The 13,399-nt window shown below is 46.6% G+C and overlaps 1 protein-coding gene across 2 annotated transcripts in view; it reads left to right on the top strand.

The window, feature by feature from the left end:
• Positions 1-12,265, top strand: part of DPYSL2 (dihydropyrimidinase like 2) — a 122,890-nt gene extending 110,625 nt beyond the window's left edge. For both annotated transcript variants that reach the window (XM_032144501.2, XM_032144502.2), the window contains exons 11-14: positions 1,762-1,932; positions 6,382-6,561; positions 7,355-7,520; positions 9,724-12,265. In XM_032144501.2, the coding sequence (XP_032000392.1) occupies positions 1,762-1,932; positions 6,382-6,561; positions 7,355-7,520; positions 9,724-9,815 (609 nt within the window). In that variant the 3' untranslated portion in view covers positions 9,816-12,265. The remainder of the gene's footprint in view (positions 1-1,761; positions 1,933-6,381; positions 6,562-7,354; positions 7,521-9,723) is intronic.
• The last annotated feature ends 1,134 nt before the right edge of the window (positions 12,266-13,399 follow it).

A 13,399-nucleotide genomic window follows, 5' to 3' on the forward strand; every position in this document is an offset into this window, starting at 1 on the left:
GGCGTGAGCCACTGTGCCTGGCAGGGATTCATTTATAATTCTTTTTTTTTGCGGAGGGGTGACAGAGTTTCACTCTTCTACCCCCAGGCTGGAGTGCAGTGGCGCGATCTTGGCTCACTGCAACGTCTGCCTCCCAGATTCACGCAATTCTCTTGCTTCAGCCTCCTGAGTAGCTGGGATTACAGGCGCCTGCCACCATGCCCGGCTAATTTTGGTATTTTTAGTAGAGGCGGGGTTTCGCCATGTTGGCCAGGCTGGTCTCAAGCTCCTGACCTCAGGTGATCCACCCGCCTTGGCCTCCCAAAGTGTTGGGATTACAGGTGTGAGCCACCACGCCCAGCCACATTTCTGTCTTTGGTTGAACATTTATGTTGTTTCTGTTTTTTTTTTTTCTTAACTGAATGACATTTTTATAGACACATTCTTGATTATGTTTGTAGGAGAAATTTCTACAAGTGGCATTGCTGGGTCAAAGGATGCATATATTTTTAATGTTTTTGATACATATTGTCAAAGTTCCTTCCAGAAAGTTTGTACTGCTTTATACGCCACCACCAATATACGTCATTCCCCAGTGTCTTCTACCACCTGGGTATTATCAGCAAAACTCCATTGTTTGCTGATTTGATAGGTGAATTTTGTATCTCATTGTTTTACATTTAATTTATTCAATTATTGATTAGAGTGAAAATTTTTTCATATGCTTATTGGCCATTTGTACTTTTTTCTCCCTCTTAATGCTAGTTCATTTCCTTTGCTCAGTTTTTTATTGGATTTAGAGTGAGTTTGGGAGGGGAAGCAATTGAGGAAATGTGATTGGCACCTAAAACCAGATGTGGGGCTGAGACTTCTAGGTTGGCTAGACTAGAAGATGACATCTGACCAGGCGTGGTGGGAGGGTTGCTTGAGCCCAGGACTTCGAGCCCAGCTGGGCAGCATAGTGAGATCCCATCTCTTTAAAAAAGTTAGCTTGGTATGGTGGTGCATGCCTGTCTTCCTAGCTACTCGAGAGGCTGAAACAGGAAGATTGCATGAGCCCGAGAGGCCGAGTTTGCAGTGAGCTGGGATCGTTCTACTGCATTCTAGCCTCAATGACAGCAAGACCCTGTCTCAAAAAAAAAGAGAAAAAAAAAAAAGGAAGCCTAGATCTGTGGCGGTATTTTGTTGAAAAGGACAGCCAATTGGGCCAAATGATATTTCCTAAAGAGGCATTGCCACCTCTGTAAATTAAACGAAATTTTTTTTTTTGGAAATAATTATAGATTAAGAAGAAGTTGCAAAGATAGTACAGAGAGAGGTCCCAGGTACCCTTCACCCAGTTTTCCTCATGGTTACATCTTATATAAATGTAGAACGATATCAAAACGAGGACACTGACAGTGTCACAATGTGTGGGTATAGCTCTAGGCTATGTGGCCACCTGTGGAGTCATGTGACCACCAACACAATCAAGATGCAGGTCTAGTCCAGCATTTCAGAGACCAACCTCTTCCTGCTCCTCCCCTCCACCCTCCCGAACCCTGGAAGAACCCATCTAGCCCCTCATCTGTTCTCCATCTCTACCATTTTGTTATCTGGAGAACGTTATGGAAATGGAGTCATACAGTGTGTGACCTTTGAGACAGTTTGTGTTTCGCTTGGCACAATGCTCTTTACATCCATCTAAGCTGTCGTGTGTATCAATAGTTTGTTATTGAAAAGTAACTTTTTAACTCGTTTCTGCTGCGTGCCTCCTGTGCACGCCTGTGCTGTCTCCCTCAGGTCACTGGGAAGATGGATGAGAACCAGTTTGTGGCTGTGACCAGCACCAACGCAGCCAAAGTCTTCAACCTTTACCCCCGGAAAGGCCGCATTGCTGTGGGATCTGATGCTGACCTGGTCATCTGGGACCCCGACAGCGTTAAAACCATCTCTGCCAAGACGCACAACAGCGTAAGACCTGTTAACTGTGCAGACCCCATCCAAACGAATTACAGTCACAGAGACACAGACGGAGGGAGAGCCCCAGGGTTTCTAAAAAAACCTTGCTGTGATGGGAATGCGCTTTTCCTGAAGATGTTGTGATTTGCAGTTTGCTGGGAGAAGAATAGTTATTTCATTTTCTTCAGTGAGGTCAATAAGATTGTTACTCTCATAATCATTTTAGAATACCACAGCCTCTCTATCTATAGACCTTTAGAGCCTCTAAAGTGATGTCAGGATGTGCAAAGCTTCCAGAAGTCAGGCACCGCTCCATTTTCATAGTTTGGCACAGCACTTCTCATGGCAGTACTTGGTGCAAGGGACCTCAGTGACACAGTGAGATGTCCTCTCCTGAGATGCCCACCCGGGACTTTGATCCTCTTAAGCCATTGTTTTCTCAGGTCAGTGTCCATGCAGAAAACTGGATGACAGCCATTCTTCTTATCTTAAAGGAACTGATTGACTGACTTCTCCCTAACAGAAGTACCCCCCAGCCATTTGATTGTTGTTTTAGGATCTGCAGCTTTGGGTATCTCTTCCCTCTGGGTCTGGGCTTTAGAGTTTAAAGATGTCCTCTCTTGTTAACAGGACGCAGGGCAAGTCTGTTAATGTCTTAGGCTCCTCAGCTGAGAGTGAGGGGTTCAGACGAGGTCTCCAAGTGTCCTGTGATTCTGTGAGGTCAGCAGACATTAAGCAGAGGTATTAGACACTGCCGATTCCTCACAAGCAATATGGTATAGGCAGAAAAACTGAAGGTATATGCACAGAGGGAGAGCTTTGGAAAAGAAATGGGCCTCGGGCAGAAGTGTTTCATGTCAGGAACTCATTTGAATCTTGAAGACAGCTCAGGCCAGCAAGTACTGACACCTCCCCAACACGCCGCGACAGCTCAGCTCAGGTTTCTGGCATTTCTCTGGGACAACCCTGGGACTTTGCCCTGTGCCAGTCCTCTCTCATTTGCACACACAGAGGTGCTTGGGCTACAATGGGCTCAGGCTCAGCTCTGGCTTCTGCTGCCACCTGTGAGGACCAGGACGGTGGTTGCTTCTCAGAAGACTGTTCAAGTCTGTGTTTAAAGCTGTCTTTCTCCCTCCCCCACCACTCACTGGCTCAGCCTGGCAGCGCAGGCTTACGGTCGTGGCCTCTTACAGCTCAGATCATGACTTCTTGGGTGTCTTGACTGGCTATTCTATGGTCAGGGGTCCTAGGGCCCTGCCCCATGAACCTCCCTATTTGTGTGCCTGTAACTTCACATTCTCATTGAGTCTTTCATTTGACTTTCTCAATAAAGGGACTGGTATTATTATCCCAATTTGGGAAAATAAATAAACGGAGGCTTAGAGAGCTTAAGTGACCAGTCTAATGTTACATAGCGATTTTGCGGTTGAGCCAGAATTAGAACCCAAAATTGTTCAGGACTCTTCCCTGCCAGACTGCATATGCCGCCTCTTGGTCAGGCCTAGATGGGGAAAATGCTTCCCCTCTCCTGCAAGGTTGCTTCCCCCAGAGGTGCTATAAATGGCTGACTGGGCTCGTTATTTAAGACATAAATGACCTAGCTGGGGAGCTTGCATTTGGAGTTCTTAACCTAGAAGAAGAGACAGTGGGAAGGAGTGAAGATTTGGGAAGACGGATTCTGCCCTCCAGACACTTTCACCCCAACCTACCCTGCTTTTCCCTCCAGGTGACCTATGGAAGAAATGTTGGCTTTCAAAGCAGTGCTTTTCCATCCTCACCTGTTTTAAAGAGCCAGCACTAAGCATGTGCCTGTGCATTCATCTTCTGGGAAAATGCAACTAGGAGACTTTCCCTGCAAAGTAGTGTTTCCTACCATGAGGCTAATTAGCTTTAATTCGGAGCATCTAGCTATTATCCACAGCCCTGTTGCTAAGCCTTTGCTTGGATTTTCCAGGCATCTGGCCCAATGAGTAATTTTAGGGAGCCTGTGTGGATGTAGGTTAAAAATGTCTATGCATGGTGAGTGAGGAAGCCTTCCTGCATCACGGTTTGATGGAGAGTAGGCTGTGAGTATCTGGGAATTGTGATCTGACCATTAATAGGACTCGTCAATGTTAAGTCTCTGAGAGTCATGGGGCTGGTTCCTCCATCTTTTAAAAATGAGAGATGGCCCCAGAGGTCTTCTAGGTGCTCATTTATAAGCAACCAGACTCAACACATGCATTGTATGAGATCTTGGATGCTGCGGGGCTGGCAAGCGTTAGCAAAGTGCAATAAAAAGCCAGACAGTGAATGAGTGAAGATTTTCTAAATGCCTACTGTGGGCCAAGTAGTGAGCTAGATGCTTTTGTTCATTTTATTTCATTTGATTCTCACATCAGTCCTGCAAAGGGGGACCTACTTACCCCTCGCAGATGAGGAGGTGGAGGCTCAGGGGTGTGAGGGATGCGTCCAAAGTCACATAGCTGGTGAATGGCATACTTGGGGTGTGAACCCAGGGCAGATGTCTCCATGGCCGAGGCTGTGCCCATGCTCTACCCAGTAGGGCACAAGAGGAGGTTGTCAGGGCATAAACTGTTAGCTGTGGAGTGATGTGGAAGAGATGGCTCTTGATCCAGGCCTTAAAGGATGACTCACACCCTTCAAAGGTTATTTCTGAGACGACCAGGCTTTTTGTATTGTCATCTTCACATATGCCTCGGGAGGGTGCAGATGAAGAAACTGAAGCTGAGACAGGATTAAAGCAATCTCCCCAGAGTCACACAACTTCTGGATTTTACTGTATCTGAGATGCCATCGATTTTAAGATATTCCATTAGGTTATGTACCACGATGAAAGAAAACATGCCCAAGACGAGGAGTCTCATAGGAGACTGGGCCACCAAGGGCCAGCGTGTGCTTATTACGGCATCTCTGGGGAGAGCATCTGCTGTGCAGACAGGGGTGGCAGGAAATCTTGCAGGCCTCGACCTTGGCATTGGTTGCCAAGAGGGAAAAATATCTCCTCCAAGAATCGGAACTGGAAGTGGGTGCTTGTTCAGCCTTGTGGTCTGAATGCATGCCGCCTGTGTGGTCCAGAACAACGTCAAGCTGAGAATTTACTGTAAAATGCCCTCAGTGGGTTGTCCCCCAACCCAGTGGCACAAGCAAACCCATATCCCCCTAGAAGAACTTGGCTTTAGTCTAGGCTGGCAGTACCCGCGAAGCTCCGGCTGCTATAAGACACATTCTGACTTCAGGGATGAGTGTCTTAGAATTGACGAAAGACAATTTTAAGTCTTGGGTCTCAGTAATCCAAGCGTAGAGTCTTCTTCCCTCCCTGCTGGCGCCTCTCTGCTACGGTTCCTTTAGTAGCTTCTGCATGACTGCTTTGAGACTCAGAGCAATGTACTGACAGCCCTCGTGGTTGTTTTCACCCAACATTGTATGCGGGGCATTGTGCATTTACATGCCCGATGTGAGCTGCTGAGCCGGCCGAATCCGTGTTACCAGCCGCTGCACTAAGCAGAAATGTCATCTTGAACTGCAGGGTGCTAGCACAGCTCTCTGTTCAGAGGCCAGCTCCCTGAGTGCTGATAACCTGGTCTGAACTTTCCCAGAAGCCCAGGGTGCTTTTTATGGTTGGAGCAACCTATTAATCCTCTAGTCCAGACTCAGCCACAGCCATTGGTCCCCGTGAACCAAACAGGCAGGAAGAAGCAGGAGGCATTTGGGATCTGGAAAGTAGCACTGGATTAGCAGAAGCTGCAGGATGGAGTTTTTGATGTCAGAGTGCAATGACTCCTGTGTTCTGTTGCTTCCTTACCAACCACAAACTCACATCCATATGGAGACTCCACCTATTTTCCAAGAGGGCACACAGATGTGTCTCTGTTTTACCCGGAAAAACTTGAAACCAGAAGGATAGCTACATAGCTACATTGTTCTGCAAATTAACTAGCCCTCAATCATTTTATCGGAGGCATGTCTCTTCAGTGACCACAATCCTTTCATTTAGGGACTTCAGTTTAACCACACCGCAAGCAGACTGGAAAACCAGGCTAGCCAGTGGGAAAACCTACTTGTGGATGGCTCATTTCAAGATTAAATTTAGAACTTGGTCAGAGAAGGCCTTTGGAATTCAACCGGAATGGAGCTGGAGATGGTGGGAACACAGTCTCTGTTAATAGGAGGAATCCTTTTCTGTATATTTGTGTAGCATTTACAAACACGCACCCTTTTCACACGATTATTCTGTTTAATTATTTTTCTTTCTATTGTGGAGAGGTAGGAAAAGTTATTTCATATGCTAGACAGGGAAATGGAGACACAGCAAGTGCCTGCTGGGGTGCCCAGTTGGGACAGGATCCCTGTCTCTGAGTCTCTCTTTTGTCTCTGTGGGGTTGGGGCAGTGCGTGCTGCTGGGTGGATTGAGTCCCGCCAGAGTGGCCTGTTCTAGAGTTTACTGTGCCTTCTTCCCAGTCTCTTGAGTACAACATCTTTGAAGGCATGGAGTGCCGCGGCTCCCCACTGGTGGTCATCAGCCAGGGGAAGATTGTCCTGGAGGACGGCACCCTGCATGTCACCGAAGGCTCTGGACGCTACATTCCCCGGAAGCCCTTCCCTGATTTTGTTTACAAGCGTATCAAGGCAAGGAGCAGGGTGAGTAGTTTTGTTCTGATGAATTTTTTGTTAAATCACCAATTAAGTTCAAGGCCACAAACATTTATTAAGCACCTTGAGACAGAATATTAAGATGAATATAGTGGATTCCAGGGATAAGAGAGAGCCTGAATTTTTTATTCCTGGCATTTAAAATACTGGAGAAGGAGTCAGGCGTGTCCACAGACAGCCCTAGCAAAGTGAGATCATGGTATATGCTATGATAAGGAGTGTGGAGTAAGGACCCAGAGGAGGGAGCCACTGCCGTAGTTGGGGACAGTGTCATAGGGAGAGGACATTTTGAGTTGGGCTTTGAAGGTTAAGTAGGAGTTTGTCAAGTCAAAGAAGGGAGATGAGGGAATTTGATAAGAGTATCATGAGCATAGAAAATGTATAGTGTATTCAGGGCATGTGAAGCAGGAAAGAGATGGAGCTATAAGGGAATTAAAAGGAGAATGCAATTGGAAAGAAAGTTTGGGGCCAGATCTTGAACATGATACCAGATCCGCCTCACAGCATGCTTAGGGGATTCTTACAGGGTTTAAAGTTGAAGTGCTTTGGGGGAAAAATTGTAAGGCATGTTAGTTTTTGTAGAGTTAACCAGTTACTGGACCTTGTGGGGAGTTTTGGCCTGGCATGGTGGGAGCTGGCCCCACCCAACACCTGTCCACCTGTCTGTAAGGAGAGCCCTCCATCCCTAGATCTCACAGGCCCATCCTCCCTCCAGGAGGGTTTCTAGAGAGGTGTCCTCTGTGGCTGTGGCGTGAGCTGGGGGGACTCTTGTGTTTTGCAGCTGGCTGAGCTGAGAGGGGTTCCTCGTGGCCTGTATGACGGACCCGTGTGTGAGGTGTCTGTGACGCCCAAGACAGTCACTCCAGCCTCCTCGGCCAAGACATCTCCTGCCAAGCAGCAGGCCCCACCTGTCCGGAACCTGCACCAGTCTGGATTCAGTTTGTCTGGTAGGGTTGGGGCTTGGGGAGGGCACAGTTCTGCAGGGCCAGCTCACTGGTGCTGGCGAGGCTACAATCGCATTTGGAAAGGACACAGAAATGGAAGTGAATGATATTCCCTTTCTCCCCAAAGTGAGAAATACGGTGGACTCAGATCTCTGGAGATGTATTTTCTTTTCCTTTTTTTTGAGACAGGGTCTCGCTCTGTCACCCAGACTGGAGTGCAATGGCACGATCTTGGCTTACTGCAACCTCCACCTGCCGGTTCAAGTGATTCTCATGTCTCAGCCTCCCAAGTAGCTAGGATTACAGGCATGCACCACCATGCCTGGCTAATTTTTGTATTTTTAGTAGAGACAGAGTATCACCATGTTGGCCAGGCTGGTAGAACTCCTGACTTCAGGTGATCTGCCCACCTTGGCCTCCCAAAGTGCTGGGATTACAAGTGTGAGCCACCGGGCCCGGCCTAGCTTGGCCTGGAGATGTATTTTCATAGTTAATGACTGGTTGGGTTTCAGAATCTTGAGATCAGTTTGTGCCACAATGCCCATACTGTGTTTTACCTAATATATTAAGAAGACATTTGTTCAGTTTATTAGGTCCATCATAAGAAAGGACACTGGTATTTCAGGACTTCTCTCCTACAGTATATTGTAGTTTAGCTTGTGGAGTCTGGAGTTTCAACAGCCTAACTTCAGAGCTCAGCTCTGGCTGTGCCTCAGTCTCTTCACCTGTATAATGGCAATAATAGTAGTTGCTCCCCCATGAGGTTGTTGTGAGGGTTAAATGGGTTAGTATATGTGTACAGTGCTTAGAACGGGGCCATCTGAGAACTGTTAGTTGTATTTGCTTGGGTAATATGTGTGATATCCCCTTGGTGAGAGGAAAGAGTTCAGATTTTTAAGTTTCCTTGCTTGAAACTTCCTTCCCATCTTTCATTTGGCCCATGACTAGAACATTCCACTCTCCCAGCTCCCTGGGCCACAGATTCCTATGGCGTATTAAAGAAATTGTTAAACCAGTGAGAATTTTTTTTTTCTTGCTGGTTGTACGGGTTTTTAGAAAGTTACCTATGTGCCATGTATGGATTACCAATTTTCAAAACATTTAAAAATAATGAACTTTAGTTTGTTGTAAGTAAAATATGTATAATCATGTCTGTGTTATCTGATCTCTCCAGGCTGTTCCAATATAAGGTGCCATCGTTCCTCCTACTTGTGATTATATGTGTAGGGTTAGGGGATTAGAATGCCAGAAGAGGGCTGTGTCCTCAGAAAAGCCACAGCCAATTTGACTAATCAGAACAGGGGACAGGACAGAGTGTAAGATGTAGTGATATTTTGTATATAGTTTTACTTTCTCCAGTAATAGATCCAACAGCCTTTATACAGTGTCTGATTCTTTGGCTACCTTAGGCTCATCTCCTTTTTAAAAGGTTTATTTTTATTTTTAGAGACATAATAGTATCTCACTGTGTCACCTAGTACCCAGGCTGGAGTGCAGTGGTGCAATCACAGCTCACTGCAGCCTTGACCTCCTGGGCTCAAGTGATGCTCCCAGCTCAGCCTCCCCAGTAGCTGGTACTACAGGCTTGTGCCATCACGCCTGGCTAATTTTTTAATTATTTTTTGTAGAGATAGGCTCTCACTGTGTTGTCCAGACTGTTCTCAAACTCCTGGACTCAATCTTCTCACCTCAGCCTCCCCAAGTGCTGTTAGTAGGATTCCAGGCATGACCCACCATGCCTGGCCTCCACCTCCTTTCTGTAGTCTAAACTTCAGTGAGGTTTTAAGAGAAGAACAAAGAATGTGAGGCCGGGCAGGGTGGCTCACACCTCTTATCCCAGCACTTTGGGAGGCAGAGGTAGGAGGATTCCTTGAGCCCAGGAGTTTGAGACCAGCGTCAGCAACATAGCGAGACCCCTCTTTACAAAAAAATTTAAAAATTAGCTAGGTATGGGGGCCTGTGGCTGTGGTCCCAGCTTCTTGAGAGGGCCGAGTGGGAGCATGGCTTAAGCCCAGGAGATTGAGGCTGTGGTGAGCTATGATGGTGCCACTGCACTCTGGTCTGGAAAACAGAGCAAGACCCTGTCTCCAAAAAAAAGAATGCGACTAGCACTTTTCCTCCTGAGCTGTGAGATTTCACCTTCAAGCAGGATCTTGTGTGACTGTCCTAGCCCCTCACCCGCTCCTCTCTTCTCCTCTCCCTCCAGGTGCTCAGATTGATGACAACATTCCCCGCCGCACCACCCAGCGTATCGTGGCGCCCCCCGGTGGCCGTGCCAACATCACCAGCCTGGGCTAGAGCTCCTGGGCTGCGCCGTCCACTGGGGACTGGGGATGGGACACCTGAGGACATTCTGAGACTTCTTTCTTCCTTCCTTTTTTTTTTTTTTAAGAGCCTGTGATAGTTACTGTGGAGCAGCCAGTTCATGGGGTCCCCCTTGGGGCCCCGCACCCCATCTCTCACCGGGAGTTACTGATTTTGCTCATCCACTTCCCTACACATCTATGAGTATCACACCCAAGCCTACCCACCAAGCTCATACAGGGAACCACACCCAACACTCAGACATGCGAACAAGCAGCCCCCAGCGAGGGTCTCCTTCGCCTTCAACCTCCTAGTGTCTGTTAGCATCTTCCTTTTCATGGGGGGAGGGAAGATAAAGTGAATTGCCCAGAGCTGCCTTTTTCTTTTCTTTTTAAAATTTTTAAGAAGTTTTCTTTGTGGGGCTAGGGAGGGGCCAGGGGTCGGGGAGAGTCTTTTTTTTTTTTTTTTTTAAATACTAAATTGGAACATTTAATTCCATATTAATACAAGGGGTTTGAACTGGACATCCTAATGATGCAATTACGTCATCACCCAGCTGATTCTGGGTGGTTGGCAAACTCATCGTGTCCGTCCTGAGAGGCTCCAAAATGCCCACCCACATCGCCATTCCATAGTCTTCGGGGTCAGCTGTTGATAAAGGGGCAGGCTTGCTTTATTGGCCTAGATTTTGCTGCAGATTAAATCCGTTGAGGATTCTCTTCTACCATTTTTCTGCGTGCTCTCGCTCTCTCTTTCTCTCTCTAGCTTTTTAATTCATGAATATTTTCATGTCTGTCTCTCTCTCTCTCTCTCTCTGTGTTTCCTCCAGCCCTCGTCTTGGAGACGGTGTTTTCCTCCCTTGCCCCGTTATCTTTTCACCTCCCAGGTCTGCCGTTTCATGGTGGTCATTGGGTCCGCCTAAAGGATTTGAGCGTTTGCCATTGCAAGCATAGTGCTGTGTCATCCTGGTCCATGTGGGACCGGTGCTACCCACCTGCCATCATGAGGATGTGTGCTAGAGTGTGGGACCCTGGCCAAGTGCAGGAATGGGCCATGCTGTCTCACCCACAGTATCACACGTGGAACCACAGACAGGGCCCAGAAGCTTTAGAGGTATGAGGCTGCAGAACCAGAGAGATTTTCCTCTGTGCAGTGCTCTCTGGCTAAAGTCACAGTCAAACCTAAACACCAAGCCTCATTAACCCAAGTGAGCCAACCAAAGTCACCAGTTCAGAAGTGCTAAGCTAATAGGAGTCTGACCCGAGGGCCTGCTGCTTCCTGGTTAAGTATCTTTTGAGATTCTAGAACACATGGGAACTTTTTATTTTCGGGGAAAACCGTATTTTTTTCTTGTCCAATTATTTCTAAAGACACACTACATAGAAAGAGGCCCTATAAACTCAAAAAATCCTTGGGAAACTTAAAGTCCATTCTACTTTGCAAGAGAAATTATGAACGATAAGTCACATCAGAACTCCTGTGGGGAGGAAACCTTACAAATTAAACACATGGCCCCCTTAGAGACCACAGGCGATGTCGCGTCTCCATCCTTCCCTCTCCTTTTCTGTCACCTTTCCCCCTAGCTGGCTCCTTTGGACCCACGCCTGTCCTTGCTGACTTGTGTTGCATTGTATTCCAAACGTGTTTACAGGTTCTCTTAAGCAATGTTGTGTTTGCAGGCTTTTCTAAAAACCAAATCTGCTTTTTGTAAAGCATAAAAACATCACAAAGTAGGTCATCCATCACCATCCTTGTCTCTCTACACATTTTGCCTTTGGGGTTCTGGTTGGGGTTCTGGGTTTTTTGTTGTTGTTGTTTATTTGTTATTTTAAAGGTAAATTGCACTTTTAAAAAAATAATTGGTTGACTTAATATATTTGCTTTTTTTCTCACCTGCACTTAGAGGAAATTTGAACAAGTTGGAAAAAAACAATTTTTGTTTCAATTCTAAGAAACACTTGCAGCTCTAGTATTCACTTGAGTCTTCCTGTTTTTCCTGTACCGGGTCATGGTAATTTTTGGTTGTTTTGGTTGTTTTCTTAAAAAACAATTTAAAACCTGAGGATTTCTGCAGGCTGTGTAAGCATGTTTACCTGTTGGCTTGCTTTGTGTGTCTGTTAAATGAATGTCATATGTAAATGCTAAAATAAATCGACAGTGTCTCAGAACTGAATAACTGCAGTGACTTGATGCTCTAAAAGTTTAGGATTTAAGAATAGATGGTTTTTAATCCTTGAAATTGTGATTGTGACCCATGAGTGGAGGAACTTTCAGTTCTAAAGCTGATAAAGTGTGTAGCCAGAAGAGTACTTTTTTTTTTTGTAACCACTGTCTTAATGGCAAAATAATTATGGTAAAAAACAAGTCTCGTGTTTATTATTCCTTAAGAACTCTGTGTTATATTACCATGGAACGCCTAATAAAGCAAAATGTGGTTGTTTCAGGGGTGTGTCTGTATTGAGATGTTCGGGAGGCGGCTGCTTGGCTTGGGCCTCCAACCAGACTTCCCCTCCACAAGCATTCATGCAGCCCTCGGCTTCAGTTTGGTGAATATACCAATTCAAGAGTTTTCACTCCATGTCACAGGCTGCTATGTCCAGGCCACGGGATTCTAATTCTAAGCAAAGATGCAGCCTGCGGGTGCGTGGCAAACCAAGTGTCAGAAATTCACAGACTCTATCCTGGAGAGCCCTCCAGAATCAAGCTGCATACTGAAGCTTGAAACCGGGAATGGGGTGGGACCATATACTTTCATGTGGGTGACCCCTCTGGGCTCTCTGCTTCCTTCCAGCTTGTTTACCCCAGAAAATCCTCCGGCGTGAAAGATAAGAGGCAGGTGTGTTGGCCCGTATCCACACCTCAGTCCGGAAGCTTGTGGGAAACCAGGTTATAAAGGCTTGGTCTTCCACTTTCATGCAAGTGTCAAGAATGCACTTTGGCCAGGAGCCCCGCCCACCCCAGCAAGCCAGATGCTTGGTTTCTGTGGTTACCCTGATAACTGGCACTCACATGATTGATTCTGAGAAGATTGAATGAAGAGAGTGTGTGCCTTGGGCCCCCCAGGCCTATCATAGGGTTGATGAAGTCATTATCTTTTTTTCCCTTCCTCCTCTTTTCCCTTCCTCCTCCCCTCTTTTTTTTTGAGACAGGGTTCTACTCTGTTGCCCAGGCTTCAGTGCAGTGGCACGATCTTGGCTCACTGCAGCCTTGACCCCTTGGGCTCAAGCGATCCTCCCACCTCAGCCTCCTGAGTAGCTGGGACTACAAGTTGCACACCATCATGCTCAGCAATTTTTTGTTTGTTTGTTTGTTTTGTAGAGACACGATTTCATCATATTGCCTGGGCTGCTTTTGAACTCCTGGGCTCAAACAGTTCACCCACCGCGTCCTCCCAAAGTGCTGGGATGATAGATGTGAGCCACTGCAGCCAGCCCATTTTTGTTTTCTCTCCAGCCCTGTCCAAACAGGATATGAGGTGACTTATACAAACATATACACAGTGCCACAGTTTATAAATAAAGAGTGTTTGGGTGAAGGGAAAATAAGAGCAAGAAAAATAAGATAAGGCCTTGCTGGGG

This window comes from Hylobates moloch, unplaced genomic scaffold, assembly GCF_009828535.3.
Source record: "Hylobates moloch isolate HMO894 unplaced genomic scaffold, HMol_V3 SCAFFOLD_22, whole genome shotgun sequence".
NCBI classification, from domain to species: Eukaryota; Metazoa; Chordata; class Mammalia; order Primates; family Hylobatidae; genus Hylobates; species Hylobates moloch.